This window comes from Salvia splendens, chromosome 20 (assembly GCF_004379255.2).
Source record: "Salvia splendens isolate huo1 chromosome 20, SspV2, whole genome shotgun sequence".
Taxonomy (NCBI): domain Eukaryota; kingdom Viridiplantae; phylum Streptophyta; class Magnoliopsida; order Lamiales; family Lamiaceae; genus Salvia; species Salvia splendens.
In genome coordinates, this window is record NC_056051.1 from 5,390,742 (window position 1) to 5,408,606 (window position 17,865).

Genomic DNA, 17,865 nt, shown 5'->3' on the forward strand with positions numbered 1-17,865 from the left:
TAATAAACTGTGATTCTTTAATAACAATGGTCTTTTTCCTGTTAGTACACCAAAATTCTAAACATATTGCATAGATTATGACAGCTCCAACTAATCTTAATTTATGCAAAAATATTTTAAAATAAAACAATGTACATAATTTAACAAACCTGCATAATTTTCATAATTAAGGATTCACTATACAACCTAAGCTTCTCCATAGACAAAGTAAGAGTGCACACACTATGTTACAAGCATCATAACCCATTATTGTGAATACTAACAGAAAAAGCATATGGTGGACGATGACTTTTTGTTACCGTTGTTGCATAGATCCTCTGGAGAGTAGTCGCTGCTTCAATCATGTTGATTCTTTCATGCGGTGCAACGGCTAAACATTTCATTGCTAGCTCAAAAATTGACAACACGCATTGCTCCTTTGCACAGAAAAGTTGATCTTCACTAGATAGCAAAGTGGGTGCAAGAGGAACTGATTTTTCTTGTAATGCTTCACTTACCCACTCTTTTAACCTCATTTCCCCACCAAACATATCATCTGTCGGCTTCTTCCCTGTAAACATCTCGAGCAACATTATCCCGAAACTGTACACGTCTCCATGTGTGGACACTTTCCCTTCCATTCCCAACTCTAACCGCACAACATGACAACATGCATCATTAGTATCATATTAAACATTGATATTTTAAAAAGAAAAAAACTATAATATAATTGAAGATGGAAAGTTTTAGCACTATGCATCACTTGGTGCTGCATAACCGATGGTTGCCAATGTTTGTGTCTGGACAACAACTTCTCCGTCACCAAAAAGCTTCCCAATGCCAAAATCACCAAGATGAGCGACCATGTCTTGATCGAGCAAAACATTGCTTGGCTTTACATCACGATGGACAACTGGGAATGTATGTCCATGGTGAAGATATTCCAAGCTCCAGACAATGCATGTTGGAATATAACCATTTATCCAAGCTCACATTTGGCATATATGTGAGAACCAGAGCTTTAAACTCTGGGCTACTGCAACATCCAATAACTCGAACTATGTTTCTGTGTCAAATGCTCCCAAGTATCTCAGTTTAAGTATCAAAGCTCCTTTCAGCTCCTGGTAATTGCAAGTTGAAATTTTTTACTGCAACTCTCAACCCATCAGAAAGCGTTGCTTCAAATACCGAACCAAAACTTCCTCTTCCAAGAAGGTTGCTCTCACTAAAACCACTTGTTCCTCGCTCTAGCTCTATGTAAGAAACTCTTCTATATTCAGTCACTGGCGAAATATCACTGGGCAGTGGTGATTTCTTCGGTTTAAATTTCTTTAAAAACACGAGGATAACAATCACCACAGTCACAGATAATATCACTGAAGGCACAAAGGGCAAGGTTGTTGGTAAAAGACTTGTCACTCAAGTTACCAAAACAGCCCTTGTCTGGAATTTCCCCAACCAATTTGTTGTTAGAAACATTGAAATACTGAACAAATTGAAGGTCTTCCAATGACTTGGGTATAGATCCAAAAAGGTTACTGTAAGACAAATCTAATGCTATCAAATTTCTAACATTTCCCAAGGATTGGGGAATAGATCCATCTAACAAATTTTTTGATACGTAGAGATATTCTAATGACTGGCAACCATCAATCGAGATGGGGATATCACCTGAAAATTGATTAAAAGACAAGTCTAGATAGTAGATTGACTTCAAATTTCGAAGTTGAGATGACATTTGACCACTCAAATAGTTTGAGGACATGCTCAAAGCCAAGAGGTCTGTAAGATTCCAGAAGTTGGAAGGGATGGTGGAATTCAACTGGTTGTAGCCTAAGTAGATCCCTCTCAAGGATTTGACTTCACCCAAACATTCAGGTATTGAACCCACAAACACGTTCCCATATAAGTACAAGTCCCCCAAATTATTCATTTGGCAAATGTCGTTAGGAATAGACCCTCCCAACTTATTACCATAAAGATACATTCGTTGGAGTTTCTTCAAATTCCCAATTGATGGTGGAATGGGTCCACGCAATTGACTCCCTCCAAGATTTATAGACAACAAACTAGTTAAATTTCCAATTTGAGAAGGAATGACACCAACGATGTTGTTGTTTTGTACCCGAATTTCTTGAAGAGAAGAGGATAAATTACCAATTGAAGCAGGTAGGATACCATTCAGTGAATTATCTAATGTTTCCAAGTACTTCAAATCTCGACAATTAGTTAACGAAGAGAGAAATGTCTCTTGAGCTCCACTCAAATGATTTCCCCCGAGGAATATAACTTGTAGGTGTTTCAAATTACCAAAGTCTGGCATAAAGCCAGTGAAGAAGTTGCTGTCCATGCCCAACCCCATAAGTTTAGAAGCATTGTTGATAGAGCTTGGAATCGGACCATCGAATCGGTTGTGACCCAAAATAAGTGATTTGAGATCGGGAAGTGAGATCCCCATATTTGAAGGAAGAGTACCTGAAAACTCATTTAATGAAAAAGATTCTTCAAGACTGAATATGATAGACTTAACAATGTAGTTATGTTCTCCTTAGTTTCATAAGAATATGTTAAAAGAACATTGTGGTCAAAAGAAAGTTGTTAATTAGCTAATCTATGTTAATGTATAACTCTAATAAGGCCATCACAGTACAGGTTGAACTTTCTTTACACAATATGATGAAATCTTATATAAAGATAAAAATAATCATATACCTACTAAATCATCAGTATACCTTCTAGTTTACATCATAGCTTTATAAAGTTGCAATACTATGTTCATTAGATGAATTTAATGTGGTAAGAAACAAATCATTTTAAACTCCACACAAAACTATGAAAGCTTAGTGAGCATCTATGTGTACAGGAAAGTTGATAATTACCAGATAAGCTGTTGTCACTCAGTGCCAGTTCTGTCAAAGAAGAAATGTTGAAATTGGAAGACGGGATATTTCCAGTTAGAAAGGCGTTTGTAAGTTCCAATACTTGTAGTCGTGTAAGCTTTCCTATTTCTGCTGGAATTCCTCCTTAAATAGTGTTATTTAACGTATCAGCGAAATTCTACTGTTGATCATCGCAAGAATTATATGCAATTTCTGATGTGAAAGCTATAAAGTATAATATGGAGTATTTGAATATCCAAAATAACTGCTATAAAATCGTACTCCCTCCATTCATGATTAATTTTCCTATTTTTTCTTTTTCGTCCATCCACAATTATCTGTCTTTTTTTATTTTTACTACTTTTGGTAATGGACCCTACGTTCGACTAACTAATTTTACTCACATTTTATTTTAATGTTTTTCCTTGTATCAGAACTATACCACAAATTAGAGAAAGTTGAAGAAACAAAGTGCTACATAGTTTTGTTTCTCATGGAAGATACTTTGTGAGTGAAGGGAGTGTATTGAATATCTCAAATTATAAAAGAATTTCAACGACGATATGTTGAACAGTGAAGATGGAATGTTTCCAGCCAGAGAGAAGGCTGGGATACTTAACCTCTCTAAGTGTGGATTCCCTATTTCTTCAGGGATTAATCCCGCAGTTTCTGAAGTAGAAAGATATCATGAGAGGATGCCTTTTAACACAACAATTTGGATATGATCTTAGCATGTATTTGATAATGTAACCTGATTTAATTAGATAATCATTTATTTCTTCAAAACCATCTTTTAAACCATACTAGCTGGTAACAAAATGACTTTGTCAACACGTTTGTAAAAAGGAATTACTCTACTCCCTCCATCCGGAATAGGAGTCCATAGTTGATTTGACACGGGTTTTAAGAAAATGTAAAGAAAAATGGTTGAAAAAGTTAGTGGAATATTGATACGATCCCACATCGGTTTCACACGAAAGTGTGGAATAGCATGTAATAGGGAGTCAACCCTTTACCTTTGACCATGGTTTTGGGTTAAGTTAGGGCTTCCTATCTTATATGCTTATCAATTTGGTGCGGTGAACGTGGATCCGGATGTCCTACGGAAAGGGGCTACCCGTAGGTGTGACTAAAGGGGTGCCACCGAAAAATGTGGGCCCGAAGGAAAAGGGCAGCAAAGGGGATGGTGGGCCCGTGGCTTTGGGTTTGCCACCTGGCGTGTGCCGTCCGTGGACGTCCGGTTTAAGAGAGGGATGGATTGATACGATCCCACATCGGTTTCACACGAAAGTGTGGAATAGCATGTAATAGGGAGTCAACCCTTTACCTTTGACCATGGTTTTGGGTTAAGCTAGGGCTTCCTATCTTGTATGCTTATCAAATATGAGCTTCACTTTTATACGGTAGAAGAGTGATAGGCTAGTTTTCGTCACTCGGATTTGATTATTTTCACACTGCATTGTAGAATATTTGCATGAGAAGAAAATGCTCATTTTGGCAGGGAATGGAGCTTATGGTTCGAATGCAAGGCAGAAAAGCATGTGTGGTGAATTGATGCTGAAAGGAGGCAAAATGAACAAGAATTGGAAGAAAAGTGAAAGAATGTCAAACTGCCAAAACTGTTAGCTTGGTCAATTTGGACCCGACGGCAAAATGCTTTAACTTTAAATATTTTTGAATAAAAGGGACACATGCCTACGACACGCGTGCAAAACCCCTTATTTCAAAGTGATTTCATAAAGTAGAGAATTGAGGAGAGTTTAAACTAGGAAAGATTAAAGGGTTTGCTTTTTACTAAAACAAGGAAATGACTTGCATATAATGGGACGGCTAAAGAGATGTGTATATACCTTGAAAATTGTTGGAGCCCATATACAACTCCCTAAGCATGCTCAATTTTCCGATTTCAGATGGGATGTTGCCACTGAAATTGTTGAAGGATAGTGCCAACTTCTCAAGATGTGTGAATTTCCATATATTCGGCAGAAATCTGGCTTTCAAGTTGATTTCTGCTGAGATAAAGTAGTTTGAGGTTGGGCAAGCGGCATATATCACATGGGAGCCAATCTGATAGTTTGTTATCACCCCTAACATTAGTATCATACCTCATAGTAGACATGTCGAAAAAACAAGCGTTATTTAGCTGCTGCTTTAATGGTTCATTTTTGCAATAGAGGATATTTGAAATTATAGACATACATACCTTGTAAGTTGTTATTAGAAAGATATAATGCCTCTAACATAGGCAGATTGAGAGAAGTTGGTATATTTCCAGACCGACTGTTATTAGATAGGTCCATGAATTTCAACGAAGATATGTTGAGCACTGAAGATGGAATATTTCCGCTCAGAGAGGAGGCTGGGATACTTAACACCTCTAACTGTGAAAGATTCCCTATTTCGTTAGGGATGATTCCTGCATTTTTACAAGTACACAGATATAATGAGAGGATGCCTTTTAACACAACAGTTTGGATATGAGCTTACCATTACAGCAACCTGATTTAATTAGATAATCATATATTTCTTCAAACCCATCTTTTAAATCATACTACCTCCGTCCCGCATTAACTTTCACATTTACTTTTCTGCACTCGTTTTGTAAAAAATGATAATAAATAGTTAAAATGGAAAACTAGTAAAGTAAGAGAGAGAATAATGTAAAGAAGACTCTTCTCTACCTTATTCTCTCTCTTATTTTACTATTTTTCGACTTTAACTATTTATTATCATTTTTATAAAACGAGTGCAGAAAAGCAAATGCGCCAGTTAATGCGGGACAGAGGTAGTACTTTTGTTACTAGCTAGTTAAAAAACGACTTTCTCAACACGTGTATAAGAAAGAACTAAATATATGGACAATGACCCCTTCCTCCATTCATTCATGCAAGTGTCTCTCCATGGTAACAGGGTAGAGAGAGTTCCATGTCTCATGTGCAAGTTGAAATGAGTTTTCATAGCAACGATATACTAATAATATAGAAGTCACATATATGTAGCTAATTAAAAAGAGATGCATATACCTCTGAAATCGTTGAAGCCCAGGTACAAGACTCTAAGCATACTCAAACTTCCAATTTCACTTGGGATTTTTCCATTGAAATGATTTACAGATAATTCCAAGTCCTGAAGGTGTCTGTATTTCCATATGTTTGGTGGAATTTCTCCAGAAAGTTGGTTGTTCCAAATATCAAGTACTTCAATATTTGGTAGATTATTGCAGATATCACTTGGGATATTTCCAGACAAACTGTTGTTAGAGAGGTACATGTATTTCAATGAAGATATGTTGAACACTGAAGATGGAATATTTCCTGTCATGGAGGAGCCTAGGATGCTTAACACCTCTAACTATGAAAGATTCCCTATTTCATCAGGGATGATTCCTGTATTTTTACAAGTAGAAAGATATCATGACTCATGAGAGGATGCCTTTTAATACAACAGTACGAATATGAGCTTAGCATGTGTTTGATACAGCTACCATATCATTTATTTCTTCAAAACCATCTTTTAAATCATACTCACAACTAGGTTTGCTAGCTAGAAAAGAAAAGTTAAAAAATTCCTTACGCATGGAAGATAGCAGAGTAAATATATTGGAGCACTCTGTATTATTTATAAAGAAGATATAAAATGATTACTAACGTATATCGTGATGACTTGCACCCTTGAATATTAATTCCGATTAGAGAGAGTGGCCTCTAAAAATCACGGTATGCCAAAAATTCGATATTTTGGTATTTTTCTATACGATAAGACCTTTGTTTCGGTATTTTTACCCACCCTTATATCCACGTACAAGTTTCAATGTAAAATAACATGTGAAAATAAAAAAGGGATGCATATACATACCTCAAAAGTCGTTGAAGCCCATATACAACTCCCTAAGCATGCTTAATTTTCCGATTTCAAATGGGAAGTTGCCACTGAGAAGGATAGTGATAACTTTTCAAGATGTGTGCATTTCCATATAATTGGCGGAATTTGGCCTGCAAGTTGATTTCCGTTGAGAAAAAGTATCTTGATGTCGGGCGTATTGATGCATATATCACTTGGGAGCCAATATGATGGTTTGTTATCAACCCTAATATTAGTATTATACCTCATAGTAGACATGTCCAAAAAACCAAGCGTTATTAAGTTGTTGCTTTAATGGTTTCTTTTTGCTATAGAATTATGGACATACCTTGTAAGTTGTTACGAAGCAGATATAATTCCTCCAACTTAGGTACATTGTGAAAAGTTGGGATATTTCCAGACAAACTTTTGTTAGAGAGGTCCATGAATTTCAACGAAGATATGTTGAACACTGAAGATGGAATATTTTCGGTCAGAGAGGAGCTTGGGATGCTTAACATCTCTAACTGTGGAAGGTTCCCTATTTCTTCAGGGATTATTCCTGCAGTTTTACAAGTAGATATATATCATGAGAGGATGCCTTTTAACACAACAGTTTAGATATGCCATATGAGCATAGCATGTGTTTTATACAACAACCAGATTTAATTAGATAATCATTTATTTCTTCAAAACCATCTTTTAATTCATACTAGCTGGTAACAAACTGACTTTCTCAACCATGTGTAAAAAAAAACTAAATATTTTGATAATGACCCTTCCTCCATTATTGTTCTCTTTTATTTATGCAAGCGTCTCTCCATGTTAACACAGTAGAAAGAGTTGCATGTCTCATGTGCAAGTTGAAATAATTTTTCATAGCAACGATATATAATATAGAAGTTACATATATGTAGCTAATTAAAAAGAGATGCATATACCTCTGAAATCGTTAAAGCCCAGGTACAAGACTCTAAGCATACTCAAACTTCCAATTTCACTTGGGATTTTTCCATTGAAATGATTGACGGATAATTCCAGGTGCTGAAGGTGTCTGCATTTCCATATGTTTGGTGGAATTTCTCCAGAAAGTTGGTTGGCCGAAATATCAAGTACTTCAATATTTGGGAGATTATCGCACATATTACTTGGTAGCCAACCTGATAGATTATTATTTCTAATTCAAATTTCTCTAAGTGAAGACACATTGAAAATAACATGTGGTATGAACCCACTCAACTGGTTATAGTTTAAGTTTAATATTTGTAACATCTGGAGATTGGAATTGTTAAACAATGACGCAGGAATTGTACCTAAGAAAATGTTGTTGTACAAATAGAGTTTTTCCAGTTGAGGTAAACTGCCCAACCATGTTGGTATTTCTCCAGTGAATGAATTCATTCCCATATTCACCCTCAGACGATGCAGTTCAGAGAGCTCAAAGGGTAAGATCCCAGTGAAACTATTGGAACTGATGTCCAAATATCTGAGAAACGTTAGGTTTCCAAGATGTGGAGCAACAGTTCCAGCAAGGTCGTAGCCAGAGAGATTGAGGGCAGTGACGCGCTGGTGTTTGAGGCCGCACGACGCACCAATCCAACTACAAACTGATGTATTTTGGGAACAATTGGTGCTCAAGATAGCATAAGGGTCGGAAGTGATGGAGTTTTTGAAGGAAACGAGTGCATTTTTACCTGTGATTGAATCCAAGGAGAGGGAAAAGCCATTTAATAACAAGATTGAAAGAAGAAAGGAAAAGATAGAAGTCTCCATTACTAATTTGCTACAGTACTTGTTTTGGGTTGCTCTCTTTATGTAGACACAAATTGGTGCAAAATGAATATACTTGGCTATAACCTCACAAGACTTGGTCAAAAAGTAGATGATGCAATTAATTTGCAAGTGATGTTTGGTTGTCGTCGTGAACTCAAATTCTTCTTACCATATTTTTTTTCAACAAGAATTATGAGAAGGATACTTTGTTGTCATTGTCTGTAGCTACGAAATAAACTAAAGGAAACAAGTTCCACACTATCAAGATTTCTATATGTATTGTATTACGTGATCAACTGGGCAAAAGATGTGATCGTCTTTGTTAACTCAGCTTGCCACATTTCTATTTTAGTTTCAAAATATTAACGCAACAAAAAAAATAAAAGAACTATATATATGCATGTGGTGTCCATTAAATGTACAAATATGAAGATAAATAGATTGATGTATTCACTCTAAATTTATTCAGACTTTCTTCTATGAAATAATCCATTCGTCCCTCTTAAAGTGACTCATTTTGCTTTTTGGGACGTCTCATTCAAACCAATGACAGAGCCAATGTATAGTGAGAAGGGGCAAATGCCCCCCTCAATCCTCCTCCATCCCAATATAAATGACACATTCATTCTAATTGGCACATTTCCTAAAATAGAAACATTATCATCTTTACTTTATTCTTTATCCAAACAACTCACAAGAAAAATTGCATAAAAAATTAAAAACTCATGCCGAATTAGAAATGCTCAACTTAAAATGAGACGGATGGAGCATTATTTTAATATAGTATTTAGTAAGCATTAAATTGACCCCTATATTTAAAAAAAAATGTAATTGCCCACCCTTAGAAGATATAAGGCGGTTAGAGCCCTAGAGAATAGAAAGATGAAATTTTTTTTGCCCCCCTTTCAGAGAACACAACATAGATAAAAAAATCTCGTGTTGAACAAGAAATACTTCACTAAGTGGGACGAAAGTAGTATATATTTGTCCAAATATATATACATGTGGAATATATTACCACTAAGTAATGTGGCATTGTGGCTGGTCTTTCCACTTTCGGCTGTCTGTGTTCGTCATTCAATAATATTTTCCTTTTTACCTTAAAAAAAGTATTTTATGTTAACTATCATGAACACTAATCGTGTTTAGTAAAGTTATTGCTTAAGCTGATACTATTAAAGGTGCATTTTCTATGATTTCAGCAAAATATCTTATTGTTTCTGGAGTAATAGAGTATTTCATTACTAAATGTTTGTTAGCCACACATATTTTCTACAACATGACTGCGAGAAAGTACAAAATTTCTATTGACAACTATGCGAAGGACACTTGTGTATCAATCTCTGACTGTCCCTAAAACATGACTGTCAAGATGTCTATATATTGTATTACTTGATCAACAGGGCAAACGATTCTGGTCATGATACGTGCATATATATATAAAGATCCCCATATCTTTATTAATTAGTTAATTAGTGATTTGTCGTATCTTTTCCATATATGTTTAGGATATTTTCTTGTTCCTTACGTTAGTGTAATTAGCATTATAAATAGGTGTCATTGTTATTCCTTTCAATCAACGAATGAATGAATTTATGAATTTACGTTTCTTTCTGTTTTATTTTACACACTTTGTTTAAGCTTGAGATGTCGACGAGATTCCGCCTCCCGGGACTTCTCTTTTATCTTGTTTATCGTCTCCGGCAAAGTGATAAGGGGAATACCCTTATCAAATTGGTGCTTTCATTATTTATATAAAGATCCCCATATCTTTATATAGATATGCACGTATCAGGTCACCATCATCATCAAACTTCTATTTTTGTTTTTAAAGCATGCAAACAAATCTATCAAATGAAATTCTCAAAACAAAGTGATATGGACACCAAATTTCTAGCAGTTTCATCAACAACCAATGTTATGGATGGCGTATGGCGGCTTACGGCGTTGAGCCCAAAAACCGCCACAGGGATATGGCGTATCAGTATGGCGAGATATGGCGGTCGATAAATAAATTAATAAAATATTAGTAATATATGTATATATAAATTCAAAAAATTAGAAAATATTAAAAAATTGTAATATATCAAGTTATCAACTATTAAAACAATAAATAAAGCATAAAGTCATAAGCAATTATATAATATGCCTACCATAATAAGTCTTAGTTCAACAATCAAAATATAAAGTCATCATCACAAATTCATAATACATATCAAATCTAAATTAAAACCTTCCTCAATCATCACCATCCCCAACATAGTCATCCTCCACAAGATAGTTATCCTCATCCTCATCGATATCATCGTCCTCCAACGAAGTAGATCCTTCTTCTTCATCCCCAACTTCTTCGTCTTCCAATTAAAAGGGCATGCAAATTAGAAAATATGGTACAATTTCGGTTACCTTCAAAATCTGGGCAGTGGGCTGCTCTAGACGGACCGGCGGCGGCGGTCGGCGGCGACGTGACTAGGGCAGTGGGACTGGGGGCGCAGCAGGTTGGGTTTGTTTGAGAGGGAAAGAGATACTATGAAAAAAACCCTAGATTTTGACTTAATTGGCATTTTATTTCATTATTTGGGTCGGGTTTGGGCCGGGTTAAGGGTTAAAAATCATTTGGGCCGTGTTATTTGGTAATTGGGCTGAGGTTTGGGACAGCCCAACCAAAAGTGACGCCATAACTGCCATGGCACCGCCATGGCGCCTCACTCATGGCGGTAAATGGCGGTCGCCATAAAAAAGTTTTGTGGCAGCTCGTGGCGATGGCGTTTTTTCCGAAACCCGCCACGCAATGGCGCCACGGCGGCGCCATGGCCGCTTTTTAATAACATTGTCAACAACACAAGCCCAGCCCACTACATAGGCCCATGAAGAACCCTCGACGACCACAAGCCCAACAAAGACCCACAGCTCGCCGAACTCGCCTCTGTTAGGTTTAGTATACTGAAAAGCATGTTTCGAGCAAGTTCGCGCGAATATAATCTTGCTTGTGTACGGAAAACTCTACAATCCACTTTTAACCCGATTCAATATTATTCGAGCAGTTTGCACGAATAGAGTCAATATATTATTACATTGTGTTTACTTGTGCGTTTATAAGATGTTTGATAAACATTTAAATGCATAAGAAGTAAACAAAGCCTAAGTTTTTTTGCTTAGTAGACTGGTTGTTGGTGTCGTCCACTTAAAGGTAACTACAGTCGGTTCTATGCAATGCTTTGCAAAAGAAAAAGAAGAATTTCTCAACCTAGATAGGCTTTGGCTACCTATCGCGAAAGGTTGCAATGTCAGTCCGATTATTTCTAAGCCTTATTGAAATAAGATGACGTTGGTGTGGTATAGCACTAAATGGATCTAACAGCAAGACGTGTCTTTATGCTATCTACTGAAAGACTAGGTCTTGATAAAATACTACTCCCTCCGTCCGGCAATAGGAGTCCCATTTTTCCATTTCGGGATGTCCGCGATTAGGAGTCCCGGTTCACTTACCATATTTGGAAATTGCAATTTAATATACCATCCACCCCCCAAACCCCAACACCTGTCCTGTTTTTAATTCTCACTCTTATTCTCACTTTGTCTATCCTCTCACTCTCTCCATCCATTCACTTCGTCGAACCCTAATCGCCGCCTTACCCCTCCTCCTCAAAACCTAATCGTCACCGCCTAGATCGGTGAAATGTACTCCGATTCCGAACCAGTATCACCAATCTCTCTCTCAGAGACCCCTAACCCCCTTCCATTTCCTCCTCAAACCCTAATCGGCGCCGCCTCGCCTCACTCCCAGGAATGGGTATTCGACCCCTCAGAGGCGTCGATTCCGACCCCAATCGCGACCCACTACTCTCCAATCCCAACATATTCTTGGGAGAACACCGCCTACATGTATGCAACTGTAGTTCCTGAGACTCCGATGGGCGAAGACCTACTCCCTGAAACTTCGGTGTTTGCGTCGCCTGAGTTTGATTGCACCACCACTGTTGTCCCTGAGACGCTGATGGACGAATCCCTACTCCTTGAGACTTCGTTCACTGAGTTTGAGTGGGACACTCCTTTTGTCCCTCAAACGCCGCTGGTCAGGCGACCGAGAAAACGCCCGATTGAGGAGGAGGAATGGTACAAGGAAATGTTGGTGATACTCTTGCCAGGCATGAAGGATGTACTCTAAATCTGTGAGTCTTTCTTTCAATTTTCCCTTAGAACCACCCCCTACATTCTTAGGGTTTGGAGGTTCATAGGGTTGGCGATTTATGGGATTCCGAGGGGGTTGGGGGATATCTGGCTCTATGATGAACGGTGTAGCCACCCCCAATGTTGGGTTAGGAGGCTGCTCTGTGATGAATTCTTTGTGAGGAACGGCTTTGTCCCTGTATTGGTTAGTTTAGCCACCCCTAATGTTGGGTTTGGAGGCTGATTATACACTGTCCTATGATGATATTTTGCTGAGGGTAATTGGGGTTCTGTATTTGGTGAATGCATTCTGCTATGTTGTGGATTGATGTTCTGATTGGTCCTGATGATGTTGCTATTATGTTGGTGTTTCTTGGTTTGTCTCTGCCTTGGGTTAATTTAAGTTCAGCCACCCCTTTAGAGGTTTGGAGGCTGAGTATAGACAGCCCTATGATGATATTTTTCTGAGGGCTTTGAAGTAAACTTCACTAAATATGTGCATTAGTACATGTTCTTTGCACTAGTTCTACATACAAAACACAAAATATCAGACCTTACTGACCAAAAACATGAAGGTCTTACTACCAAAATACTTCAACTATCTATCTAGAAGCCAAAAGCAGTAGCCAAAGCCATAATGTCATATCCGCAACCAGCATTGTTCTCTGGTTGCTGTAAGTACTCCAACACATCTCTCACAAGATCTTCATCTACATCCAGTGCATTGGGCAGTCCCACAGTTCTTTCCAACCTGTCCTTGTTAATGTGAGGGACCTTGTAATTGTTCCCACCCCTAAATACCATGATCTCTGTGAGGCAAGCCTGCAATGAGAGGAATACTCTGTTTAGGGTTTGTGGTGACAGCTCTTCATAAGAGCTACACACATTCTCCAACAATGTGTCAACATTATTGCATGGTTTCTCATGTTGCAATGTCTGAATGGCTCTGAAAAACCCTAGGTCTAAAATATTGGTGTCAGGTGAATTGGGTGGTTGACAAATCAGCTGGATTTTAAATCCATCTGATTTGGCAACAGCCTCAAATTCAGCATCCACACCATTTATGTGGGGTGTGGCATTGTCTTGCTGGATATAGATCTCTTTGCTTGCCCACTCAGGCCACTTGGCCTTAATTGCTGGTACAATCTGTAAATTACAAAAAAAAAAACCTAAATGATGATGTTTGTAAAAAGAATGATCTGATAGGTTGGGAAAAAGGCTTACCCTGTTGATAATGCAGTCCCTCATCACACTCTTGTTCACTGAAGAAATTGGTTTAGTCTCAAGTGTGCCTTTAGCCCTATTCTTGGATTTCCTTTGTGCTGCAACCAATTCAGTAAAAGGGAAAATACCCAACTTTCCATCAAATTTGGTTTGGCCATCCAAGCCAAAAACAGGCCTAGTTACAGCACACATGAACATCACTTTGGTGATGAACCTCTTTGACTTGCATGCCCTATATGGCTCAACCTCATCAGGCAAGAGGTAATACCTGTCTGATGTCTTGGTCATATAGAACCATTTTTCATCAATATGCACAACATTGTGCATGCTTTCAAACTGAACTCTACCTGCATTTATATGTGGCTCAAGTTTACTAAGGGACCACTTCAACCTAGCTAACTTATTTGCATCAGTTAAGGCAGGTTTAATCTACATATGTTAGCATTGCGCATACGATATTGATTATGCACTACTTTGACTTATCAAAAGGTGCGGGTTTTTCGCAACCCAATAATCCTGATATATTGGGTAGTGGTGATTAATATCTAGCGGTGCTAGGATTGCTATTATGTTGAATCGTGCGCGAGGTGAGTCTCGTTTGATAATGTCCTCAAGAGGAGCTTGAACAAAGTTTTATTATTCGGAAACTGGTCAGTTGGAATTTAATTATTCAATAAATACTAATAAATAAGTGTTTCTTGCTAAGTCTACTCTTGGAATTAATAAGATGTTAATTAATTAAGTCCATAGCAGACTTTAATTAATTAATGGACATTTATATCTTAAGCGCGAGAAGTAAATAATAAATAAAATAGAAACCCGGATTACTTGTAATTTCGGAATTGGACTGCTCGTAATATTCCAATATAAGCTTGTATTAAATTGTGGGTTCAATTTAATTAGTAAAAAGCTAATTGGGGGAACCCATATCCAAAACCTCCCATAGATCCTGACTGAGCCCAATATGTAACTATTATAAATAGGAGATTAAAGGAGACAGATAGGACGATTAATTGTGAGAGATAAAATTTTGTCCCTCTCCTCTCTGCAGTAGGGGACGAAAATTTCAGCTCTCCTCCGTGAGTTCTTCAGCTCTTCCGTGAGAAAACTCTGTCTTCTTTATTCGAGTCCTAGTATTTCAATAAGATCAGCCCACACTGATATCAGAATACAGTTCGGGAATCAGTCAGAAGATCCGTGGTCTAGTATTGAAGATCATCGTGGAGAAGGCGCGAGCAATCGACGATTCTTTGGAGAATCAAATCGGTAACTCTAAACCGTAGAATTCATGTTTTAGGATTTATATTCTTTAAGCATGAATTATTTGCGTTCTAGCATGCAATTCTCATATGAGCAATTTTAGCTAGGGCAGTGCAGGGCCAGATATGGCATTGATGGCTATGTCGACACGTCTATCCGATAGTGTTTTGTTGATGAAGAAATATTGGTTTTCCCGCGCGAGCCACGCGAGAGGCTCAGATCCATCGAACATTGGAAAGGCCGTGAAGCACGAGAAGATCAAAACTCCAACATGAAATTCTCCATCTTTGCTATAGCCTTCTCCAATCCAACCACAACAAGTGTGGCTTCTATAAGTGAATTGACCATCGTCCACCACACCAAATTGATAAGAGTAAAGGCTTCCCTCGAAGAGACAAGCACGAGAGCAACCAACATCCGTATCAAAGCTTGTTTGAGAGTCTTAACAAGGTTGGTCCTCCCATCATTCATTTGCTTCAAGTATTTTATGATGTCATTCACGACTTCCACTTGCAGTGTCGGCTGTGAAGATCCGACACCACAAAAAAAAACATGTGAATAGATTAATCCCATAATCTGTCAAATAGATCCTACGTCTGATTTATTTGTTTTGTACAAGTCTTCCGCTGTACAAGGGGCTCCAAACCTCAACAGCCTCAACCGTGCCAAGCCCACCCCAACTCAAAGTAGCTAGCACCGACATGGGCTCCAAACAATTGCAACCATCCAACACGAGAGATTTCAGCGTTTGAGATTAAATTGGAAGGTCTTTCAGTATCTGAGATCCAATTCGCACCTCTTTGAGAATATGGGATCGGGGCACGCGAACTTTTCATTTTAGAAGATTTTTGTATTTTTCTCCTCTTTTATCTTATTTTCTTATTTTTCTCCCTCACAGAAAGCATGCATTGACAAGCTGCCCTTTGCCTTATCTTTCCTTATTCCTCCACGGGACATATCGGGAGGATCGATCCGCTTCTAAAATGAGTTCACAGTTAATTCTTCATAGTTCATACCTCATTGGTTCTTGCTACTTAATGTAAAACTCATTCGATATCTTCTAACTCCATTTTTAGCTCAACTTATCCATTAGTTATGTTTTAAACTAATGCAAACAAATCAGCCAAATATTAGAACTACTCCATTATTGCTCTAATGACAGTCGAGAAACCATACTCTCCAGACAAACTTGCATTTGATTACTTCAATATGGTAAATGTTAAACATACCATCACGTAAATCTTGAAATAATGAACGCAATGATAGAAAAGAAGTGCACATGTTACAAGCAACCTGATAACAATGATAGAAAAAATACTTACTGTAGCTGCTCTGTCCAACTCCTCTGAAGATCGAGCCCAAAGGGAATGAGGCTGCTTCGATATTAGCATATTGCCAAGGAAATCCAGCATAGTTACACTGTCCCTTTCCGCATCTGCAGCGTTGTTAAAAAACGAGACTATAAATCCACGAATATTTCAGCTCACCAACAGTTGATATAGTGATTGGCAGGCAAAAATACTTAAAAGAACAAAATCCAAGAGATCATATAATAGACCAGCTCAAGAACTAATTTTAGAAATTAAAGGAAAATGACTAATTAAGCTACATTTTCTGTGGAGGAAAACTAGCAACTAAATTACCCATCTAAAAATCAAAGCCTCAGCTAAATATAATACAAATACAAATTAATGCAAATATAAGAATTAAAAAAAATCCGATTTTTCATTATAAAAAGAACCGACAACTGCATAACACATTGCATAAGCCTTCGCATCAGAAAATTGATGAACAACAAAATTTTAACTTACATAATTTTTTTTTTAAAATGTGAAATTATTGAAACTGAACGCTCTCATCATTAATTCTGCCAAAATCAACGAATATACACAAATGAAAAGATCCAGGTAACAATAATTGACACAAAAGAAAGGAAATTCCCTAAATTCGAAATGCCTCAAATTAAACAATCAATTAACGGTAAAAGAGTCTGTGTCAGTGTGTGTAACAACACCTTTCGATGGCGCTCGAGGAAATCGTTCCACGCCGTCGACGAGCTGAGCACGCCGGAATTCTCCATCGCGGATCGACGGCTGCGATTAAACCCGGTTGGGTTATTTTGGGTAATCACGTGGAAATTGTGGGCCAGGCCTGCTCTGATTTATTGGGCATTTATGAAAACGAATTGATTTTCGGGCCAGATAGTGGGTCGAATTTGGGCCCAACTCAATTCATCATTTATAATTCGATCCATCTAATTATCCAGGTAGTTACATCTCTTGCAATATAGTCCCCTAAAAATAGAAAATTTATAAATAGCACAAATTTTAATTATGAAAAGGATAAAATAAAAAAAATCGAACTATTAATATTGAAAAATTGAATACTCTTTAATAAGAATGATAAACTTTCAAAATTAAAAATGGACTAATTTTTGAAAATATATTTAAAGGAAAAAATATATATTTTCTTGGGAGGAAGGGTTAAAAAAAATACTCCGTTCTATCTCATTACTTGAGTTGTTTCTGTTGGATCCAAAAATGCCCAATTATAGTGTTTCATAATTTATCAGGGGAGAGAATAAGGTACTCCCTCCGTCCTATTTAAGATGTCTACATTTCCTTTTTAGTATTACTTTCTATATTTGGAAATAAATCTCTTTCTCTTCTCTCCTCATTAAAATATTCAACTACAATTTTTCTTTTTATTTACTCCACCTAACTCTTCCTAAAACCTCGTG

The 17,865-nt window shown here is 37.4% G+C and overlaps 4 protein-coding genes across 5 annotated transcripts; all 4 read right to left on the reverse strand.

The window, feature by feature from the left end:
• Positions 1 to 136: 136 nt before the first annotated feature.
• On the reverse strand, positions 137 to 17,245 carry LOC121782976 (LRR receptor-like serine/threonine-protein kinase GSO1). Of its 2 annotated transcripts, XM_042180990.1 has the most exons (12): positions 17,140 to 17,187; positions 16,937 to 16,992; positions 16,448 to 16,560; positions 8,012 to 8,392; positions 7,640 to 7,858; positions 7,048 to 7,260; positions 6,714 to 6,850; positions 5,882 to 6,244; positions 5,062 to 5,274; positions 4,709 to 4,963; positions 2,859 to 3,002; positions 137 to 2,454 (listed from the first exon to the last, which is right to left on the reverse strand). In XM_042180990.1, the coding sequence occupies exons 8-12, from the start codon at positions 6,177 to 6,179 to the stop codon at positions 1,301 to 1,303; spliced, it is 2,064 nt and encodes a 687-aa protein (XP_042036924.1). In that variant the 5' UTR covers positions 6,180 to 6,244; positions 6,714 to 6,850; positions 7,048 to 7,260; positions 7,640 to 7,858; positions 8,012 to 8,392; positions 16,448 to 16,560; positions 16,937 to 16,992; positions 17,140 to 17,187; the 3' UTR covers positions 137 to 1,300. The 2 variants fall into 2 exon arrangements, with proteins under 2 accessions (XP_042036924.1, XP_042036925.1); XM_042180991.1 differs by lacking the exon at positions 16,937 to 16,992 and having other exon boundaries at positions 17,140 to 17,245.
• On the reverse strand, positions 237 to 845 carry LOC121781339 (receptor kinase-like protein Xa21). The gene is made up of 2 exons (XM_042179086.1): positions 743 to 845; positions 237 to 628 (listed from the first exon to the last, which is right to left on the reverse strand). The coding sequence occupies exons 1-2, from the start codon at positions 843 to 845 to the stop codon at positions 237 to 239; spliced, it is 495 nt and encodes a 164-aa protein (XP_042035020.1).
• LOC121781341 (putative receptor-like protein kinase At3g47110) lies at positions 6,210 to 12,076 on the reverse strand. The gene is made up of 5 exons (XM_042179087.1): positions 11,989 to 12,076; positions 10,721 to 10,825; positions 8,012 to 8,392; positions 7,048 to 7,260; positions 6,210 to 6,244 (listed from the first exon to the last, which is right to left on the reverse strand). The coding sequence occupies exons 1-5, from the start codon at positions 12,074 to 12,076 to the stop codon at positions 6,210 to 6,212; spliced, it is 822 nt and encodes a 273-aa protein (XP_042035021.1).
• On the reverse strand, positions 13,248 to 14,192 carry LOC121781342. Its single transcript, XM_042179088.1, has 2 exons — positions 13,866 to 14,192; positions 13,248 to 13,787 (listed from the first exon to the last, which is right to left on the reverse strand). The coding sequence occupies exons 1-2, from the start codon at positions 14,190 to 14,192 to the stop codon at positions 13,248 to 13,250; spliced, it is 867 nt and encodes a 288-aa protein (XP_042035022.1).
• Positions 17,246 to 17,865: the final 620 nt, after the last annotated feature.